Here is a 23,685-nt window from a genome sequence, read left to right as displayed (position 1 = left end):
TAGTAAATCGAATTTAGTCACTTTGATTTACTATTGTTTAAGCTAAATCGAATCTAGTTCATTTAAATTACATGAAGTTACTTAAATCGAGTTTAATAGCTTTAATTTACGTAGAGTGAGTATGAAAATTGGACATGCATATAAGCTGTTTGATTTTAGGACATTGACGTAATATTGGTATCCTTCTATTTGTTTACGTGAATTATCCATGAAAATATTTTTTCTATTTATTAATGATAAAAATATTCTTAAAAATATGATAAAAATAATTAACTTTTAAATATATATTTTTAAAAATAGTTTTAGTGATTAAAATTTGATGTATATTTTTTGTGAGTATGATTTAAAATAAAATATTTTTTTGTAAATGATAAAAAATATTCGTAAAAAATAAAAATCTAAAGATTGAATTCTAGTTCGTTCTTATATATTTTCTAAATAATTTTAAAAACGTTTTACACTAGGATCGAAAATAATTCTTTTTGTATTGTGGGTGGAGTTGGATCTCTACATCAAGCGCCAAAGTTGATGGACACATCCATACACAGACATGATAAACTTGTTTATCTGGCAACGAAATAAATTTCCAGCTTGTGGTTCTAACTTGTTCAATTTCTTCTCTAACGGTGAAATTTTACATGCAAACTTCTTTTGCTTAGTGAACGACAAAAGCAACAGTGAAACAGAAATTGGTGAATTTGTGATTTTGATTTCTCCTGAAACTGTATGGGAGCTCTTCGCCATCTCTGGATTTTGTTTGTTATTTTTTCCACACGATCGAAAGATTAGTTTTTCTCTTAAATAATGCATATATGTCCGGCATGGACAGATGAGTACACAAACTGGAAGCAGCTTAACTATTAACGCACTCCTTGTGTTTGAGAAAATTACAAGCTGTATATTCGGTTTCCTAGCAAATATAAGTAAAAAACATTGCTTACATGTAAATACACTATCTGTTTGTTCTCCTGGGACATTGCTTGATACTTCCATCAATTTAAATTGCTATTTCGGTATATTCAGGTATTAAAGCTGAAATGTCATATGATCAATTACTTTTCCTTTCATTCCCCTTTTTGTTTGTATTTTGGGTGTTTGGTGGTGGTCTGGCTTGAAAGAATCTCCATGAGAATCTTCATGCTTTAGCCACAGCCACCATCTTGCTTTAGGGTGTGTTTCTGAGTTGGAGTTTGGAATGGCAGTTCTTGGCTCTAAGAAATGGCAGGCCCGCCGCCTTTGATTGAAAGAGGAGAACCCCAGAGAGAGGTATTATCAATGAGTTTTGGGTTAAGGAACACAACAATCACTGATATGTCATCATGGAAGTGTCTCCTCACCCCCTTTTCAATCTTTTGTAGGTCTGAGAATCTCATCTCTCTCTTCTTAGCTGCTTCGCGCAATGCAGCCTTTACAAGCTTCCTAGCAATCCCCTGTTACATCAAATACCAAATAAGTAACCTATACTCATAAAATGTCTTGATTGGCCACACTCTTAAGCTGAAAAGGGGGAACCTTACGTTACGTGGGTTGCTGCTGACAATGTTGACGGCTTCTTGGTTGCTAAGCTGCTCCCATAGACCATCAGAAGCAACGATCAGAAACTGATCATCATGATGGAGTTTATGTGTTGATATCGATGGCTCGCAACTAAGAATGGGCTTGAAGAAAGGTTCAGGCAACCTAAACTTCTGTGGTAGAGGCTCCCTGTTGAATTCTGCTTTCTTGAGATATGCATCACCTAAAGACCTTGAAACCTGTGAATGCAAACAATGTCAATTGTCAAGTATAAATTACTTTGTCCATTCCTTTTTATCTGAAAAGTGGTAGCAACTCAAGAGTAATAAGCAAACTGTATGTACCTGTATTAGGCCTTTCACACGCCAAACATTGTGTTTCATGACCACAATTTGTGAATCATAAGGATGCCTTGACCTAACTTCATCTCTCTCTGTCTCTATGTTAACGTTGTGTTCTGCAGATACTTGAACAGCATATGTCTCCCTTGTTGCCCTCTCTAATCTTCCTAACACCGCCCTCGAGTCTCCGGCGTTCGCAATATACATCATACCGTTGCAGATGATCCCTGTCAAACAACATGAACCCGCGGAAGCAATTTGTGGCTTGCTTAGCCACTGTTTCTTCACAACAGACAGAAAACTCTCATCAGTTTCAGTAAAAGCCCTTTTGATAATGTTTTCTGAAATTCCTTGATGTTCTGCTGCAAATCCTGATTCACAAGGAAATAAGACAGTGAAAATCATAGAAGAAATAATTTGGTTCTTCCTGGTCCTCAGTTTAATTGAAAAACAGCATAGAGAGGAAGATAAAGGAACTTAGTTATTTGCTTTCTATCTTGATGAAATAAATTCTTTTATAACAATTTAATTTGTCTCAGTATATAAGATAAAAGTGAGAGGAGCATACTTTTGAGATTGCTGAAAAGATTGTCACTGACAAATTGTGAAGCCTCAGCACCACCATGACCATCATATATACCAACAAAGGTTCCTTGAGGACCCATATAATCAGAACTTAAAGGTCCAGATTCAAGTTGGCTTCGATCCTCTATTGAACTATTGGCTTGGATCACAGCCATTGAGAATTCCCCGTAAAGATGGTGCCCCAAATCCTTGTACCATAGCAACCCTTCAACTTTTCCTCTCACATCGTCATCACCACCATCTCCACTTGGTTTCCAACACGATCTAACCATCTTTTTCTGGTTCCAATAATGGAAACAAGATCAAGTCTTTTTAATTGGTACTGATGCTTTGAGAAGATCTCAGTTCCTGAAATTATATGCAGGAGAAACAGACAATCAGATATATGAACAAGTTTTTGAGGTAAAAACCAAATTGGTATGGGCTGAAGGAACGGAGAAATGTACCTTGGTATTACATGCAAGTTCAAAGAACCTGAATTGAACATGTTTGGAATTGGATCATAGAGGAGTGGAGGAGTGCCATATTTCCAACAACATACTTAGCTGTAAAAGCACATAAGGATTCAAGAAATGGCAGAGTTGGTCTGAGATTGGAGTGGTGAAGAGGGAGCAATGGATAAGAGAAGCGTTTTGGTTTGGATCTTGTTGGCAGAGAGAGAGAGAGAGAGGATCTTCTTCAAAGTGGTGTCAGAGTAGATCTAAGATCAGGGAAAATGTGAGAGAGAGATTTTAAACTAGCAAAAGTCTCTGACATTGTAATTCTTTTGTCCTTTCATTTGTCAGTTTGTGATGATGATTTTAATGTTGTTTGTTTTCTGACCATGTGGCTTTGTAAAGCTTTTTCATGGCTGAGAAAGATTTGAGTTTGCAACATCACTCTTCTACGAAGCAATAATACTTAGATTTAGGTAGTAAACAGTTCCACTTTCCCCATTATTATTATTATTGTTTCTGGATATACGTCATCTTTTTCCTTTCTTTAATTTTCGTGATAATTTTACACTTTACTGCATATGGACTTTGACACCTACATACGTTTTTTGAACCCCTTACCTTACCAGAAATTCATTTGTGGACTTTTGCCTCTTGCTATTCACCATCACTCACTATAACAATAAAGTTCTTTTGGCGCTGCTTATTCTATTCTACTATATTATATCTACACAAAATAAAACCAATTATTCATAAAAAATATAAATATATAATAATTCAGTTTTAGCATTCAAAAAATATTTTTGTATTCCATTATTTTGACAACTTGCTTTGTGAGAGTAGTAACAATAGTGCTCACTCATTTATTTTAAATCAACTAAAAGCCGGTAAGTCATGTATCTCAACTTATTATTATAAGTCAATAAACACGACATGTTACAATTACTTGATTGATATCAAGTTGCATTGTTGCATAAGTCTTGTAAGAAAACAATTATTTCCGTGGATTAGATGTAGATTTAGCTTTCCGTTGTAATGATTTTTTTTTTTTAAATATCTTCTTTTAGTGTTAAGTTTTCCTTTTATTAGGGTAGAGAATTTATATATAGATTTGGATTAAAAAAATCTATTAAAATGAGAAAAATATAAAAACAAAAAAAGTGAAAATTTAACCCCCTTAATTTTAACTTTAGAAGAGTTTTTTTTATACCATTTGAATTTTTAAAAAAAATATAAAATGAGTTGCAACTCGTGAATCATCAGTTCAACTCAATTGTAAAAATAGACGTGTCGAACTAGTAATAATATGACTTATAAATGAGTTATTTTGATTTGACTCATATAACTTGCGAATTAAGTGAATTCAGGCCAAATAAATATAACTAACTTTTGTTTTGTTATATATATATATATATATATATATATATAAACTTTCTTGTTATTGTTATTGTATAATATTAATTGTTTCACAAGTATTTTAGATTTTAATTGGTTTAACATGAAAATATATAAATATATGATGAAATTTCATTTGCTAAAATGATCTAGTATCATTTTTCTTAATTGAGTTTGTGTTTTAAAAAAAAATAAAAAATAAATCAAATAAGCCGATCCATTTAACTTATGAACTTTTAATTTCTTTTTCAATTTTAGCTCGATGTTTATGACGAGCTGACTTGAGCTCTGCCCATCCCATATAGATGATGAGTACTCTAACAATAACAAAGAACATACATGAAAGTCAAATAGAAGGTCTCCTTGCTTTTATTTTATAGTTTTTCTAAATTGAAGGATTTTTATGATTTTATAATTTTCTTTATTATCTTTATTTTCATTAAGATCACAAAATTTTGTTCTTTCTTTCGGAAACTTTCATTGATAGTAATAAAAGTGAGGATATTATGCATATTTTTCTCTTAATTTTTTTTTAAATCACGCACTCTTTTAAAATTTAAATTGCTTTTGAAATTAAAATTCTATTCTTTACTTGTGAAGGTAATTATTTATATAAAAATAATAATTAATATATAAATATATATTACATTAAGTAATTTGGTTAATTAAATATATTAAAGTAATATATTTAACTAAATTACTTAATGTAATATATATTTATATATTAATTATTATTTTTTATATAAAAAATATTATATATATAATCACTTACAAAGAAAATTTAATGTGGGGAACTTTAAGCAATTATAGAAATATTGTTTCCATCCCTTTCTCTTTAGTTATATATCATCCCTAGTAGTAGCCCTATCTAGTACTAGTAGCTTGTAAACCTAGGCCAACTAGTTTAGTAGTTTTACTTTACATGCAAAGTGGTCCTTATTGATCATTACTTACCTAATTGATCCTGTGGACAAAAGTGCTTCTGTATGGTCAAACATATTTTATATATCATAAAAGCCTCATTAACATTCCTAACTCATTTAACTAGAAAAAGGGAATGAACCACACTAATCTTAGAGGAGGCATGTTATATCTACCATTATAATGCCGAATTCACCCACCAATTATTTCTCATGAATTGTCATTGTCTGCGTATGGATATGCATAGCACTTGTGCCATTGCCTCATTGCAACATGATTCATGATTCATGAATGTGGAACTTCTAAACTTTTATTTATTTATATTTTGTTTTTTACTCACATTTAGATTTTATTGTACAAAAAGATTAAGTCCTCCTTCTTTACGCTTTACTACCTAATCGATTGTTTTGTTATAAATAAGCTTTGAAAGTCAAGTGTGTTGGTGTTTTCTTTCTTTTTTTTTTTTGTGTTAAAAAAATTTAATAAACCGCTTGAAAACATGCACATTCTTGGAACTTTTTACATCATGCATGTATTTCACTCTATACAACAAAAAGCACACCCACTTCACCATTTTTAATTCTCTTTTGCCAAAACAAGAAACTTGTGGCTTGTGATTATGTTTATTGTTGTCTTGTGGAAATTAAAAATTGGATCTCAATATTTGATTTTTGATCCAATATATACACATTATGTGGTTATAGTTATTAGCCGAATGAGTAACGTAATAAATGGGTTCCACCAATAATAAATTTGGATGAGAACTCATTTTCATCATTATAGTGAGAAACCATTGACCCACCACACGCGATGATATATCATATTTAGCTTTCAGAATTATTTTTCAATAAATAGAGGGCCTGAGTCAAATAGATAAGAAATTGAATAATGATAATTACACATATCTTATCATCATAAATTTCTCACATTATTCTTGCCTAAATCCATGAGTAATAGTTTAGCTTTATTCTAACTTTTCCAAAACTGATTCAGACGAATCCATTTTGAAAGTCACTGAAAAATCTTCTGAGAATAGATGTATATCTAGTGGTATATATATAAGAAAATAGCGGAGTATTAAGGGATGACAAATTTTGTGATTTGTAATTATTAATTAATTATTATTAATATTTTTAATAATATAATAGTGTAAGATTATTTATTTTTTTTTGTTGATTAAGTACCGTTTAAATTTTAATAAAAATATTGTGTATTAATTAATATTTTATTTTTGTACTATTAGAATTTAGTGTTTAATATGCATTTAGTTATCTTAGAAAAAGAGAACATTTTTAGAAAGATATAAACATGAGAACTAAAAAAAGATAAAATATTTGTCTTTTATATCATATAAAGAAAATATACAAAAAGTATACTTTTGATATTAAAAATTATTTATAAAAAGTGAGGGGGAAAATTATCTTTTAAACTATAAAAAATAGTATAAACATTATTCCCAAAGGTACTATTAGTCAATAATGACGTGATGCCGTTTTTCTTTTTTACTTCTCTTTTTTTTCTTTTTTGATAAACGGTCATGTCGCTTATTTGTTTGTATTTTTATTTTTGGTAAAATAGTGATGTCGTTTATTAGTCACTAATAATTCAATGCAACGGCCAATAGAAGAATAGCGGATCAAGTAGAAGTAGTAGCAAGTGTCCAACAAAAAGATACGGAAATGATATTTTGATAACGGTTCTGTTACGTTACCAATAACATATCTGCCAACTTCTGCCAACTCTTATTTATAATTGTGTTTTATGAAAGTGTGTTCGTAGATGTGTCTAATAAAAATGTTTTTTTTTTATAACTGTGTTTAATAGAAGTGTCTTTATAGATATATTTTCTAGATGTGTCTCTTTATATATATATTTAAAATATATTAATTATTAGACACATCTACGAACACACTTCCATGAAACACAAATATAAATAAGAGTTGGGAGAAGTTGGCGGATAATATATTGGTACACTATACTTTTCCTTTTGATAATTACCATACGTTCAAGACACACACCAAAATAAATAAATAAATAAATAAATAAATAAAAATTAAAAAAGGGTCAATTATATACTATACATTATTTATACTAGATAATTTATAGTTAATAACTACAAATATCTTTTAATTTTACTTTCAATTTTTTTGATCAAGTTGTTTTTTTAATCAAGATTTTACTTTAAAAAATTTATAATAATCCTTAAAAAGTTTTGTAACGTTTGAAAAATGAAAAAAAAATCTATAAATCTCATACTTTTATTTATTCACATTTTTTTACCGACACAATTAAATTATTGAATAACTTTCAGTTGCCAAAGTAGTATAACCAAAAGAAAGTTTAAAGTATGAAGGAACTAAAATAAATTAATTTTTGTATTTATATTTCCTAGTTATAGTTTTTATCTTTTACGGTGAGATGATATTTTAACGAATAAAAAATTTGTACTATTTTATGTTTAAGTCTATTTTGTCGCATCCTTAAATTATAATATATTCTATATTCTAATATTCAAACTTTTACTTATTTATTTTGGTCATATACAAGCACATTCATCTACACATTTACACACCCATTATAATAAGGGTCTTTTGTTTTGGTCTTACACTACTCACATACTTATTATACTCACGCACATACTAAAAAGAGTTCTATATTCTATCCTTGGAATTTGAATCTTAATGTAACTTAGTCTTATGAATTCTCCATGTGTGTCATATTTCGGGTCTTTGAATTGAGCCTAGTGTGGCTAACTTTAGAAGGCTATGTCATTGCTAGTAGCACCCAAGCGTCAACTACAAACTCTTTTTTTTTAATGTTTTTTATATTGACCACAAACTTTTTAATTTTATTTATTTATTTATTTTTAGTTATCCACAGTATCTTCCAACTCGATAGGTCAAAGACTAATTTATCGCGAATTTAAACTCCATTTAAAGGTCTGCTGTATGCACAAAGCGGAATTCAAACTCTCAATACTTGCTTAAAGGGACGAGTGAGCTGATTACTCGATCGACCTAAATTGGTTAAGGTTTTATTTATTACCATAGATATCATCTATCTTTATGGGCCAACCATTTTAGATTTTAGTGAATATCTGAAAATGTGGATAGAGAAGCTTCTCTGTTGACCCATTTGCTTTCACTTCAAGTGTCAAGTCCAACCCACAAAGATATATAAAGATCAACGATGCATTCATGATTTTGGAAAAAGACTAATAGTGTATCTCATGTGATGTTAATTTTGTCTGAATTCACGTTTGGGACTATCCTCTAATTTGTTCCTCAATTTTTGTTTCTGAAAAGGTATGTCTGTAATAAAATATTTTTGAAATTAATTTGGCTTGATTATTTGAAACGAACTGAACTGATCAATTGAAAATGAATCATTATTTCTAAAATTAATTATATAAAATGTAAATTTATTTGAGTTAAAAATTGATATAATAACACCAATAACCACTGCTAGACCGTCCGCTCTCTGTTGTCGATGGCTGCAAAGCGTTTACCATTTCTTTTCTTCTTCGAATCCTTTTCATATTTTTAATGCACTAAATTATTTTAATTCTAATCAAATTATTAAAAAATTAAAAATCTTGAATTTAGTTATGGTTCACTTGATTTTTATCAATTTCGACAGAATATCGAATCAAATTGTACCGAAATCTCAATTCAATGAGTAGATCTAATTTTTCTAAAAAGAGCAAACTCGATCCAAAATTTATTAAGGAGTAAATGCCTAAAATAGTCCCTTACTTTTAAATCGGTATTCAATTCAGTCCTTAATTTTTCTAAATGACCAAATAAATCCCTAAAATTTAGAAACGTGCGCTTTCGTTAGTCCTTCCTAGAATTGCCGTCTTAACGTTGCTGATGTGGAATGTTAACTGCCATGTGGGCATTCCAGCTGTATGCTGATGTATGCCTAGGTTGAATTTGTTTCAAATTGGTATCTGGAATTGCCTAATATTACCCAAATTAGTCCATTTCAATTATAAAACCCTAATTTTCTTCTCTTCTTCAAACTGTATGCTACGTTCTTCTGTTCTTCGACTCTCCTTCTCTTCTGTTCGACCTCTCTTCTTCGCCGTTCTTCGTCGTAAAATCCAAATTGATTTCTTGTCTGTGTGAGTGATGATGGGTGGTGGCGAGAAAAGCCAAAGTAGCTCAAGTAGGAACAACTCTGTAGGCAGACCTTATGGCAACAAAGGAATGCGAAATAGGGGAGGTAAGAATGCTGTTTTCTGTAATTGCGGGTTTCGAACGGTGATAAAGCACTCAACAACGGCAGAAAATCCTGATAGACCATTTTATGGTTGTCCGAACTATGAGGTAAGGTTATGGCTGTGAAGAAAATGTTAAGATGGTTTGAGTTTGAGTTTGGATTCACCTGCATTTTTTACTTTGCAGTATGAAATTTACTGTAATTTTTTTCGCTGGGCTGATGGATGTGAAGAACAAGTTTCTGAGCACCCATTCCACTAGAAGTTTTGCATGAGTTAAGTTGGAGGATGACAAGCTTGGAGAGTGATGTTAAGACCGTGAAGATGATGACAATGGTGCTGCTAGCTTTTGTAGTTACTTTTGGTGTGTGTTTAGATTTTAGTTTGTTGGGGTTTATATTTAACAAATGATGATTATGTTATGAAATTTTAAATTTCTTAAGTGGTATGTAATGTGTTGATGAAGATGGAATGAAATGAAATGAAACACTAATTTGACATGAGTTCAACTAAATGATGATTATGTTATGAAATTTTAAATTTCTTAAGTGGTATGTAATGTCTTGATGAAGATGGAATGAAATGAAATGAAACACTAATTTGACATGAGTTCAACTCTTGATACTGCACTTATTCTGCTAAAATTGTGTTCAACTAAACCAAAAAGAGATAAATCACAACATGAACTAAACTAAAAACTTCATTAATTTAACATAACTAATTCCGGAACATGGAACAAGTGTTGTTTGTGCTAAAGCACATTGTGCATTGATGAGCGGATAATTTATAGGTTTTTTGGCATTGTTTTTAAGTAGTTTTTAGTAGGATCTAGCTACTTTTAGGGATGTTTTCATTAGTTTTTATGCTAAATTCACATTTCTGGACTTTACTATGAGTTTGTGTATTTTTTTGTGATTTCAGGTAATTTCTGGCTGAAATTGAGGGACCTGAGCAAAACTCTGATAAAAGGCTGACAAAGGACTGCTAATGCTGTTGGATTCTGACCTCCCTGCACTCGAAATGGATTTTCTGGAGCTACAAAACTCCAAAAAGCGCGCTCTCAACAACGTTGGAAAGTAGACATCCAGATCTTTCCAGCAATATATAATAGTTTATACTTTATTCGAGATTAGACGACATCAACTGGCACTCAACGCCAGTTTCATGCTGCATTCTGGAGTCAAACGCCAAAAACACGTTACAACTTGGCATTCAATTCCAAAAGAAGCCTCTGCATGTGTAAAGCTCAAGCTCAGCCCAAGCACACACCAAGTGGGCCCCGGAAGTAGATTTCTGCATCAATTACTTACTTCTGTAAACCCTAGTAGCTAGTCTAGTATAAGAGGACATCTTATTATTGTATTAGACATCCTGGATTGTATTTTTGATTCATTGATCACGTTTTGGGGGCTGGCCATTCGGCCATGCCTGGACCTTCATCACTTATGTATTTTCGACAGTGGAGTTTCTACACACCATAGATTAAGGGCGTGGAGCTCTACTGTACCTCGAGTTTTAATGCAATTACTACTATTTTCTATTCAATTCAGTTTATTCCTGTTCTAAGATATTCGTTGCACTTCAACATGATGAATGTGATGATCTGTGACACTCATCATCATTCTCACCTATGAACGCGTGCCTGACAACCACTTCCGTTCTACCTTAGGCCGGGCGCATATCTCTTGGATTCCTTAATCAGAATCTTCGTGGTATAAGCTAGAATTGATGGCGGCATTCATGAGAATCCGAAAAGTCTAAACCTTGTCTGTGGTATTCCGAGTAGGATTCAGGGATTGAATGACTATGACGAGCTTCAAACTCGCGAATGTTGGGCGTGATGACAAATGCAAAAGAATCAATGGATTCTATTCCGGCTTGATCGAGAACCGACAGATGATTAGCCGTACTGTGACAGAGCATTTGGACCGTTTTCACTGAGAGGATGGGATGTAGCCATTGACAACGGTGATGCCCTACATATAGCTTGCCATGGAAAGGAATAAGAAGAATTGGATGAAGGTAGTAGGAAAGCAGAGATTCAGAAGGAGCACAGCATCTTCATACGCCTATCTGAAATTCCCATCAATGAGTTACATAAGTATTTCTATCTTTATTTTCTGTTTATTTATTATTATTCGAAAACTCCATAACCATATATTATTCGCCTAACTGAGAATTTCAAGATGACAATAGCTTGCTTCATACCAACAATCTTCGTGGGATCGACCCTTACTCACGTAAGGTTTATTACTTGGACGACCCAGTGCACTTGCTGGTTAGTTGTGCGAGGTTGTGAAGAAAGTGCTGAGTTATAAACGCGCATACCAAGTTGAATGCCATTATTAGAGATCACAATTTCATGCACCAAGTTTTTGGCGCCGTTGCCAGGGAATGTTCGAGTATGGACAACTGACGGTTCATCTTGTTGCTTAGATTAGGTAATTTTCTTTTTGTTTTCTTTTCAAATTTTTTTTTTTCAAAAATATTTCAAAAAATTTTTTACTTCTTTTTTCAAAAATTATTCAAAATTTTTAAGAATGAATTCTAGAGTTTCATGGTAACATGTTGAAGCCTGGCTGGTTGTAAAGCCATATCCAAAATCTTTTGGATTGAGGCTTCCACTTGTCAACATAAAAGGCATGTATATGGAATTGGATGAAGTATCAACTATTGCATGCCTAATTTATATCCTAAAACTGGCTGGCTATTAAGCCATGTCCAACCCTTGGATTGGAACTTTAGGCTAACATCAAAAGATTCCTGGAATTCTTCTTAAAAATTTTTGAATATCTTATTTTCTTTTTCCCATATGTTTTTCGAAAAAAATAAAAGAAAATACAAAAAAAAATCATAAAATCATAAAAACCAAGAATATTTTGTGATTCTTATTTGAGTCTTGTGTCAAGTTTTAAGTTTGGTGTCAATTGCATGTTCATTTTTTTCTTGCATTTTTCGAAAATTCATGCATTCATAGTGTTTTTCATAATCTTCAAGTTGTTCTTGGTAAGTCTTCTTGTTTGATCTTGATGTTTTCTTGTTTTGTGTCTTTTATTGTTTTTCATGTGCATTTTTGCATTCATAGTGTCTAAGCATTAAAGATTTCTAAGTTCGGTGTCTTGCATGTTTTCCTTGCATAAATTTTTTTTCAAAAATATGTTCTTGATGTTCATCATGATCTTCAAAGTGTTCTTGGTGTTCATCTTGACATTCATAGTGTTCTTGCATGCATCATGTGTTTTGATCCAAAATTTTCATGTTTTGGGTCATTTTTATATTTTTCTCTCTCATCATTAAAAATTCAAAAATTAAAAAATATCTTTTCCTTATTTCTCTCATAATTTTCGAAAATTTGAGTTGACTTAGTCAAAAATCTTTAAAACTTAGCTATTTCTTATAGGTAAAGTCAAATTTTCAATTTTAAAAATCCTATCTTTTCAAAATCTTTTTCAAAAGACAAATATTTTTCATTTTTCTTTTATTATTTTTGAAAATATTCTTAAATTGATTTTTAAAATCTTTTTCTTATCTTTATCTCAAAATTGAAAATTTACTAACAATTAATATGATTGATTCAAAAATTTGAAGTTTGTTACTTTCTTGTTAAGAAAGGTTCAATCTTTAAATTCTAGAATCATATCTTTTAGTTTCTTGTTAGTCAAGTAATCAATTTTAATTTTAAAATTAAATCTTTTCCAACCATATCTTTTTAATCATATCTTTTTATCATAACTTTTTAAATTTTATCTTTTTCAAAAATTTGATTTCAAAATATCTTCTTATCTTCTTATCTTTTCAAAATTAATTTTCAAATCTTTTTCAACTAACTAATTGACTTTTTATTTGTTTTTTTATCTTTTTCAAAACCACCTAACTAATTTTTCCTATCAATTTTTTGAAAATATCTCATCCGTTTTTTCAAAATTCTTTTTAATTAACTAATTATTTTAAATTTTAATTTTAATTTTATTTCCCCTTTAATTTTCGAAAATCATTAACTCCTTTTCAAAAATTATTTTCGAAAACTTCTCTCTCTCATCTTAGTCTATTTATTTATTCATTTACTAACACTTCTCTTCATCTCAAATATTTGCTCCTATCCTCACCCTTGTGTTTGGATTATTCATTCTTCTTCACTCTTATTCCCTTTCTTCTTCTACTAACATAAAAGAATCTCTATACTGTGACATAGAGGATTCCTCTTCCTTTTCTATTCTCTTCTTTCTCATATAAGCAGGAACAAGGAAAAAGGCATTCTTATTGAAGCTGATCCTGAACCTGAAAGGACTCTGAAGAGAAAACTAAGAGAAGCTAAACTACAACAATCCAGAGACAACCTTACTGAAATTTTTGAACAAGAAAAGGATATGGCAGCCGAACCCAACAACAATAATGCAAGGAGGATGCTTGGTGATTATACTACACCTACTTCCAAGTTTGATGGAAGAAGCATCTCAATTCCTGCCATTGGAGCAAACATATTTGAGCTGAAACCTCAACTAGTTGCTCTAATGCAACAAAACTGTAAGTTTCATGGACTTCCATCAGAAGATCCCTACCAGTTTTTAACTGAGTTCTTGCAGATATGTGAGACTGTTAAGACTAATGGAGCAGATCTTGAAGTCTACAGGCTCATGCTTTTCCCATTTGCTGTAAGAGACAGAGCTAGAACATGGTTGGACTCACAACCTAATGATAGCCTGGACTCTTGAGATAAGTTGGTCACGGCCTTCTTGGTTTAATTCTTTCCTCCTCAAAAGCTGAGCAAGCTTAGAGTGGACGTTCAAACCTTCAAGCAAAAAGATGGTGAGTCCCTCTATGAAGCTTGGAAAAGATACAAGCAGATGACCAAAAAGTGTCCTTCTGACATGTTTTCAGAATGGACCATGATAGATATATTCTATTATGGTCTGTCTGAGTTCTCTAAGATGTCACTGGACCATTATGTAGGTGGATCCATTCACCTAAAGAAAACACCTGCAGAAGCTTAGGAACTTATTGAAATGGTTGTAAATAACCAATTCATGTATACTTCTGAGAGGAATTCTGTGAATAATGGGACACCTCAGAGGAAGGGAGTTCTTGAAATTGATGCTCTGAATGTCACATTGGCTCAGAACAAAATATTGACTCAGCAAGTCAATATGATTTCTCAAAGTCTGAATGGATGGCAAAATGCATCCAACAACACTAAAGAGGCATCTTCTGAAGAAGAAGCTTATGATCCTGAAAACCCTGCAATGGCAGAGGTAAATTATATGGGTGAACCTTATGGAAACACCTATAATTCATCATGGAGAAATCATGCAAATTTCTCATGGAAGGATCAACAAAAGCCTCAACAAGGCTTTAATAATGGTGGAAGAAACAGGTTTAGCAATAGCAAGCCTTTTCCATCATCTTCTCAGCAACAGACAGAGAATTCTGAGCATAGCACCTCTAACTTAACAAACATAGTCTCTGATCTGTCTAAGGCCACTTTATGTTTCATGAGTGAAACAAGGTCCTCCATCAAAAATTTGGAGGCACAAGTGGGCCAGCTGAGTAAGAAAGTCACTGAACTCCTCCTAGTACTCTCCCAAGCAATACTGAAGAGAATCCAAAAAGAGAGTGCAAGGTCATTGATATAATCAACATGCCGAACCTAGAGAGGAAGGAAGGTCATTGATATATTCCAATGAGGAAGACCTCATGGGACGTCTCTCAAGCAAGAAGGAGTTCCTTATTGAGGACTTAAAGAAATCTGAAGGTCATATAGAAACCATAGAGATCCCATTAAACCTCCTTCTGCCATTCATGAGCTCTGAAAACTATTCTTCCTCTGAAGAGGATGAGGATGTAACTGGAGAGTAAGTTGCTCAATATCTAGGAGCTATCATAAAGCTGAATGCCAAGTTGTTTGGTAATAAGACTTGGGAAGGTGAACCTCCATTGCTCATTGGTGAACTAGATACATGGGTTCAACAAACTTTATTTCAAAAGAAACAAGATCCCGGTAAATTCTTAATACCCTGTACCATAGGCACCATGACCTTTGAAAAGGCTTTGTGTGACCTAGGGTCAGGCATCAATCTTATGCCACTCTCTGTAATGGAGAAACTGGAGATCATTGAGGTACAACCTGCCATATTCTCATTGCAAATGGCAGATAAGTCAGTAAGACAAACTTATGGATTGGTAGAGGACGTATTGGTAAAGGTTGAAGGCCTTTACATCCCTGCTGATTTCATAATCTTAGACACTAGGAAGGAGGAGGATGAATGCATCATCCTTGGAAGACTTTTCCTAGCCACAGCAGGAGCTGTGATATATGTTAACAGAGGAGAATTAGTCCTTCAATTGAATAGGGACTACCTTGTGTTCAAGACCCAAGGGTGTTCTTCTTTAACAATGGAGAGGAAGCATGAAAACTTCTCTCAATACAGAGTCAAACAGAGCCCCCACAATCAAACTCTAAGTTTGGTGTTGGGAGGCCAAAGCCAAACACTAAGTTTGGTGTTGAATCCCCACATTCAAACTCTAAGTTTGGTGTTGGGAGTCTACAACATTGACCTGATCACCTTTGAGGCTCCATGAGAGCCCACTGTCAAGCTAGTGATATTAAAAGAGCGCTTATTGGGAGGTAACCCAATTTTTTTATTTAACTAATTTTATTTTTATTTTATTGTTTTTTTATGTTTTCTTAGGTTCATGATCATGTGGAGTCACAAAACAAATACAAAAATTAAAAACAAAATCAAAAACAGCAGAAGAAATAGCACACCCTGTAGGAAGGGCTTACTGGCGTTTAAACGCCAGTAAGGAGCATCTGGCTGGCGTTCAACGCCAGAACAGAGCATGGATCTGGCGTTGAATGCCAGAAACAAGCAACATCTTGGTGTTTAAACACCAGGAATACACCCTGAGGAAAGCTGGCGCTGAACGCCAGAAACAAGCATGGAACTAGTGTTCAACGCCAGAAACATGCTACAAATGGGCGTTGAACGCCCAAAACAAGCATGAAGCTGGTGTTCAACGCCAGAAACAAGCACCAATCTGGCGTTGAACGCCAGGATTGCATGAAAAGGGCGTTTTACACGCCTCATTGGTGCAGAGATGTAAATCCTTGACATCTCAAAATCTGTGGACCCCACAGGATCATCTCAGGATCTGTGGACCCCACAGGATCCCCACCTACCTCAACTCACCTTCTCTCTTCTTCACACAACCCAATAAACACTCTTCCCTAAAACCCTTCACCAATCACCTCAATCTCTCTTCCTCATCACCTCTTCACCACTCACATCCATCCATTCTTCCCCAAAAACCCCACCTACCTTCAAAATCCAAATTCTCTTTCCCACCCAAACCCACCCTAAATAGCCGAACCTACTCCCTCTCCCTTCACTATATAAACCCCTCCATTCTTCTTCATTTTCACATAACACAACCCTCTCTTCTCCTCCTTGGCCGAAACCACACACTTCTCCCTTTCCTCCATATTTTCTTCTTCTTCTTCTTCTTCTTCTTCTTCTTCTTCTTTCTTCTCTTGCTCGAGGGTGAGTAATATTCTAAGTTTAGTGTGGTAAAAGCATAGCTTTTTTGTTTTTCCATAACCATTGATGGCACCTAAGGCCGGAGAAACCTCTAGAAAAGGGAAAGGGAAGACAAAAGCTTCCACCTCCGAGTCATGGGAGATGGAGAGATTCATCTCCAAAGCCCATCAAGACCACTTCTATGAAGTTGTGGCCAATAAGAAGGTGATCCCTGAGGTCCCTTTCAAGCTCAAGAAAAATGAATATCCGGAGATCCGACATGAGATCCAAAGAAGAGGTTGGGAAGTTCTGACCAATCCCATTCAACAAGTCAGAATCTTAATGGTTCAAGAGTTCTATGCCAATGCATGGATCACTAGGAACCATGATCAAAGTGTGAACCCGAATCCAAAGAATTATCTTACAATGGTTCGGGGGAAATACTTAGATTTTAGTCCGGAAAATGTGAGGTTGGCGTTCAACTTGCCCATGATGCAAGGAGATACACGCCCCTACACTAGAAGGGTCAACTTTGATTAAAGGTTGGACCAAGTCCTTATGGACATATGTGTGGAAGGAGCTCAATAGAAAAGAGACTCCAAAGGCAAGCCAGTTCAATTAAGAAGACTGGACCTCAAGCCTATGGCTAGAGGATGGTTGGAGTTCATCCAATGCTCCATCATCCCCACTAGCAACCGATCCAAAGTTACTGTGGATCGGGCCATCATGATTCATAACATCATGAATGGAGAGGAAGTAGAAGTTCATGAAGTCATCTCCCTTGAATTCTACAAAATAGCTGAAAAGTCCTCCACCATGGCAAGGCTAGATTTTCCTCATCTTATTTGCAATTTATGTTATTCAGGTGGAGTTATCATAGAAGGAGACATCCCCATTGAGGAGGATAAGCCCATCACTAAGAAGAGGATGGAGCAAACAAGAGAGCCCACTCATGGATCCCAAGAGACACATGAGGAAGCTCATCACCAGGAAATCCCGGAGATGCCTCAAGGGATGCACTTTCCTCCCAACAATTATTAGGAACAACTCGACACTTCTCTAGAAGATTTGAGTTATAATATGGATCAATTAAGGGTGGAACATCAAGAGCACTCCATCATTCTCCATGAAATTAGAAAAGATCAAAGAGCAATGAGAGAGGAGCAACAAAGGCAAGGAAGAGACATGGAAGAGCTAAAGGACATCATTGGTTCTTCAAGAAGAAAGCGCCACTATCACTGAGGTGGACTCATTCCTTGTTCTTATTTCTCTATTTTTTGGTTTTTATGCTATATGTTTGTTTATGTTTTGTGTCTCTATTTCATGATCATTAGTATGTAGTAACTATGTCTTAAAGCTATGAATAATTCCATGAATCCTTCACCTTTCTTAAATGAAACATGTTTTTAATACAAAAGAACAAGAAGTACATGAGTTTCAAATTTATCCTTGAATTTAGTTTAATTATATTGATGTGGTGACAATACTTTTTGTTTTCTGAATGAATGCTTGAACAGTGCATATTTTTTATCTTGTTGTTTATGAATGTTAAAATTGTTGGCTCTTGAAAGAATGACGAACAAAGAGAAATGCTATTGATAATCTGAAAAATCATGAAATTGATTCTTGAAGCAAGAAAAAGTAGTGAATAGCAAAAGCTTGCGAAAAAAAAAGTGGCGAAAAAAATAATAGAAAGAAAAAAGAAAAAGCAAGCAAAAAGAGCCAATAGCCCTTAAAACCAAAAGGCAAGGGTAAAAAGGATCCAAGGCTTTGAGCATCAATGGATAGGAAGGCCCAAGGAAATAAAATCTAGGCCTAAGCAGCTAAATCAAGCTGTCCCTAACCATGTGCTTGTGGCATGCAGGTCCAAGTGAAAAGCTTGAGACTGAGTGGTTAAAGTCGTGATCCAAAGCAAAAAGAGTGTGCTTAAGAGCTCTGGACACCTCTAACTGGGGACTTTAGCAAAGCTGAGTCACAATCTGAAAAGGTTCACCCAGTCATGTGTCTGTGGCATTTATGTATCCGGTGGTAATACTGGAGAACAAAATGCTTAGGGCCACGGCCAAGACTCATGAAAGTACCTGTGTTCAAGAATCAACAAACTTAAATAGGAGAATCAATAACACTATCTGAAATTCTAAGTTCCTAGAGATGCCAATCATTCTAAACTTCAAAGGATAAAGTGAGATGCCAAAACTGTCCAGAAGCAAAAAGCTACAAGTCCCGCTCATCTAATTAGAATTAATATTCATTGATATTCTGAGCTTTATAGTATATTCTCTTCTTTTTTATCCTAATTGATTTTTAGTTGCTTGGGGACAAGCAACAATTTAAGTTTGGTGTTGTGATGAGCGGATAATTTATACGTTTTTTGGCATTATTTTTAAGTAATTTTTAGTAGGATCTAGCTACTTTTAGGGATGTTTTCCTTAGTTTTTATGCTAAATTCACATTTCTGGATTTTACTATGAGTTTGTATGTTTTTCTGTGATTTCAGGTAATTTCTGGCTGAAATTGAGGGACCTGAGCAAAACTCTAATAAAAGGCTGACAAAGGACTGCTGATGCTGTCGGATTCTGACCTCCCTTCACTCGAAATGGATTTTCTAGAGCTACAGAATTTCAAATGGCGCGCTCTTAACGGCGTTGGAAAGTAGACATCCAGAGCTTTCCAGCAATATATAATAGTCCATACTTTATTCGAGATTAAATGACGTAAACTAGCGCTCAACGCCAGTTTCATGCTGCATTCTGGAGTCAAACGCCAAAAACACGTTACAACTTGGCATTCAACTCCAAAAGAAGCCTTTGCACGTGTAAAGCTCAAGCTCAGCCCAAGCACACACCAAGTGGGCCCCGGAAGTGGATTTCTGCATCAATTACTTACTTCTGTAAATCCTAGTAGCTAGTCTAGTATAAATAGGACATTTTATTATTGTATTAGACATCCTGGATTGTATTTTTGATTCATTGATCATGTTTTGGGGGCTGGTCATTCGGCCATGCCTGGACCTTCATCACTTATGTATTTTCAACGGTGGAGTTTCTACACACCATAGATTAAGGGTGTGGAGCTCTGCTGTACCTCGAGTTTTAATGCAATTACTACTATTTTCTATTCAATTCAGTTTATTCCTGTTCTAAGATATTCGTTGCACTTCAACATGATGAATGTGATAATCTGTGACACTCATCATCATTCTCACCTATGAACACGTGCCTGACAACCACTTCCGTTCTACCTTACGCCGGGCGCATATCTCTTGGATTCCTTAATCAGAATCTTCGTGGTATAAGCTAGAATTGATGGCGGCATTCATGAGAATCCAAAAAGTCTAAACCTTGTCTGTGGTATTCTGAGTAGGATTCAGGGATTGAATGACTGTGACGAGCTTCAAACTCGCGATTGTTGGGCGTGATAACAAACGCAAAAGAATCAATGGATTCTATTCCGGCATGATCGAGAACCGACAGATGATTAGCCGTGCTGTGACAGAGCATTTGGACCATTTTCACCGAGAGGATGGGATGTAGCCATTGACAACGGTGATGCCCTACATACAGCTTGCCATGGAAAGGAATAAGAAGGATTGGATGAAGGTAGTAGGAAAGCAAAGATTCAGAAGGAGCACAACATCTTCATACGCCTATCTGAAATTCCCATCAATGAGTTACATAAGTATTTCTATCTTTATTTTCTGTTTATTTATTATTATTCGAAAACTCCATAACCATATATTATTCGCCTAACTGAGAATTTCAAGATGACCATAGCTTGCTTCATACCAACAATTTCCGTGGGATCGACCTTACTCACGTAAGGTTTATTACTTGGACGACCCAGTGCACTTGCTGGTTAGTTGTGCGAGGTTGTGAAGAAAGTGCTGAGTTATAAACGCGCATACCAAGTTGAATGCCATTATTAGAGATCACAATTTCGTGCACCAAGTTTTTGGCGCCGTTGCCGGGGATTGTTCGAGTATGGACAACTGACGGTTCATCTTGTTGCTCAGATTAGGTAATTTTCTTTTTGTTTTCTTTTCAAAAAATTTTTTTTTTCAAAAATCTTTCAAAAAAATTTTTACTTCTTTTTTCAAAAATTATTCAAAATTTTTAAGAATGAATTCTAGAGTTTCATGGTAACATGTTGAAGCCTGGCTGGTTGTAAAGCCATATCCAAAATCTTTTGGATTGAGGCTTCCACTTGTCAACATAAAAGGCATGTATATGGAATTGGATGAAGTATCAACTATTGCATGCCTAATTTATATCCTAAAATTGGCTGGCTATTAAGCCATGTCCAACCCTTGGATTGGAACTTTAGGCTAACATTGAAAGATTCCTGGAATTCTTCTTAAAAATTTTTGAATATCTTATTTTCTTTTTCCCATATGTTTTTCGAAAAAAATAAAAGAAAATACAAAAAAATCATAAAATCATAAAAACCAAGAATATTTTGTGATTCTTATTTGAGTCTTGTGTCAAGTTTTAAGTTTGGTGTCAATTGCATGTTCATTTTTTTCTTGCATTTTTCGAAAATTCATGCATTCATAGTGTTCTTCATAATCTTCAAGTTGTTCTTGGTAAGTCTTCTTGTTTGATCTTGATGTTTTCTTGTTTTGTGTCTTTTATTGTTTTTCATGTGCATTTTTGCATTCATAGTGTCTAAGAATTAAAGATTTCTAAGTTTGGTGTCTTGCATGTTTTCCTTGCATAAAATTTTTTTCAAAAATATGTTCTTGATGTTCATCATGATCTTCAAAGTGTTCTTGGTGTTCATCTTGACATTCATAGTGTTCTTGCATGCATCATGTGTTTTGATCCAACATTTTCATGTTTTGGGTCATTTTTATATTTTTCTCTCTCATCATTAAAAATTCAAAAATTAAAAAAATATCTTTTCCTTATTTCTCTCATAATTTTCGAAAATTTGAGTTGACTTAGTCAAAAATCTTTAAAACCTAGCTATTTCTTATAGGTCAAGTCAAATTTTTAATTTTAAAAATCCTATCTTTTCAAAATCTTTTTCAAAATTCAAATATTTTTCATTTTTCTTTTATTATTTTCGAAAATATTCTTAAATTGATTTTTAAAATCTTTTTCTTATCTTTATCTCAAAATTGAAAATTTACTAACAATTAATATGATTGATTCAAAAATTTGAAGTTTGTTACTTTCTTGTTAAGAAAGGTTCAATCTTTAAATTCTAGAATCATATCTTTTAGTTTCTTGTTAGTCAAGTAATCAATTTTAATTTTAAAATTAAATCTTTTCCAACCATATCTTTTTAATCATATCTTTTTATCATAACTTTTTAAATTTTATCTTTTTCAAAAATTTGATTTCAAAATATCTTCTTATCTTCTTATCTTTTCAAAATTAATTTTCAAATCTTTTTCAACTAACTAATTGACTTTTTATTTGTTTTTTTATCTTTTTCAAAACCACCTAACTAATTTTTCCTATCAATTTTTTGAAAATATCTCATCCTTTTTTTCAAAATTCTTTTTAATTAACTAATTATTTTAAATTTTAATTTTAATTTTATTTCCCCTTTAATTTTCGAAAATCATTAACTCCTTTTCAAAAATTATTTTCGAAAACTTCTCTCTCTCATCTTAGTCTATTTATTTATTCATTTACTAACACTTCTCTTCATCTCAAATCTTTGCTCCTATCCTCACCCTTGTGTTTGGATTATTCATTCTTCTTCACTCTTATTCCCTTTCTTCTTCTACCAACATAAAAGAATCTCTATACTGTGACATAGAGGATTCCTCTTCCTTTTCTATTCTCTTCTTTCTCATATAAGCAGGAACAAGGAAAAAGGCATTCTTATTGAAGCTAATCCTGAACCTGAAAGGACTCTGAAGAGAAAACTAAGAGAAGCTAAACTACAACAATCCAGAGACAACCTTACTGAAATTTTCGAACAAGAAAAGGATATGGCAGCCGAACCCAACAACAATAATGCAAGGAGGATGCTTGGTGATTATACTACACCTACTTCCAAGTTTGATGGAAGAAGCATCTCAATTCCTGCCATTGGAGCAAACAATTTTGAGCTGAAACCTCAACTAGTTGCTCTAATGCAACAAAACTGTAAGTTTCATGGACTTCCATCAGAAGATCCCTACCAGTTTTTAACTGAGTTCTTGCAGATATGTGAGACTGTTAAGACTAATGGAGCAGATCTTGAAGTCTACAGGCTCATGCTTTTCCCTTTTGCTGTAAGAGACAGAGCTAGAACATGGTTGGACTCACAACCTAATGATAGCCTGGACTCTTGGGATAAGCTGGTCACGGCCTTCTTGGTTTAATTCTTTCCTCCTCAAAAGCTGAGCAAGCTTAGAGTGGACGTTCAAACCTTCAAGCAAAAAGATGGTGAGTCCCTCTATGAAGCTTGGAAAAGATACAAGCAGATGACCAAAAAGTGTCCTTCTGACATGTTTTCAGAATGGACCATGATAGATATATTCTATTATGGTCTGTCTGAGTTCTCTAAGATGTCACTGGACCATTATGTAGGTGGATCCATTCACCTAAAGAAAACACCTGCAGAAGCTTAGGAACTTATTAAAATGGTTGTAAATAACCAATTCATGTATACTTCTGAGAGGAATTCCGTGAATAATGGGACACCTCAGAGGAAGGGAGTTCTTGAAATTGATGCTCTGAATGTCACATTGGCTCAGAACAAAATATTGACTCAGCAAGTCAATATGATTTCTCAAAGTCTGAATGGATGGCAAAATGCAT

The 23,685-nt window shown here is 33.7% G+C and overlaps 1 protein-coding gene across 1 annotated transcript; it reads right to left on the bottom strand.

Annotated features, from left to right (window-relative positions):
* Positions 1–834: 834 nt before the first annotated feature.
* LOC112696460 (probable protein phosphatase 2C 38) lies at positions 835–3,396 on the bottom strand. The gene is made up of 5 exons (XM_025749242.3): positions 2,888–3,396; positions 2,425–2,789; positions 1,860–2,227; positions 1,518–1,754; positions 835–1,430 (listed from the first exon to the last, which is right to left on the bottom strand). The coding sequence occupies exons 2-5, from the start codon at positions 2,711–2,713 to the stop codon at positions 1,212–1,214; spliced, it is 1,113 nt and encodes a 370-aa protein (XP_025605027.1). The 5' UTR covers positions 2,714–2,789; positions 2,888–3,396; the 3' UTR covers positions 835–1,211.
* Positions 3,397–23,685: the final 20,289 nt, after the last annotated feature.

Source organism: Arachis hypogaea, chromosome 6 (assembly GCF_003086295.3).
Source record: "Arachis hypogaea cultivar Tifrunner chromosome 6, arahy.Tifrunner.gnm2.J5K5, whole genome shotgun sequence".
In the NCBI taxonomy this organism is placed as follows: Eukaryota; Viridiplantae; Streptophyta; class Magnoliopsida; order Fabales; family Fabaceae; genus Arachis; species Arachis hypogaea.
Note: the sequence above shows the minus strand (reverse complement) of the source record. Positions and strands in the feature narration are given on the sequence as shown.

What these genes read in the sequence shown, in the direction of transcription:
- LOC112696460 (XM_025749242.3), bottom strand. Translation starts at nt 2,713, where the DNA reads ATGGTTAGATCGTGTTGGAAACCAAGTGGAGATGGTGGTGATGACGAT. An exon ending in TCTTTTCAGCAATCTCAAAA is followed by an intron (nt 2,228 to 2,424) that starts GTATGCTCCTCT and finishes CTTGTGAATCAG; the next exon opens with GATTTGCAGCAGAACATCAA. An exon ending in GTGTGAAAGGCCTAATACAG is followed by an intron (nt 1,755 to 1,859) that starts GTACATACAGTT and finishes TTGCATTCACAG; the next exon opens with GTTTCAAGGTCTTTAGGTGA.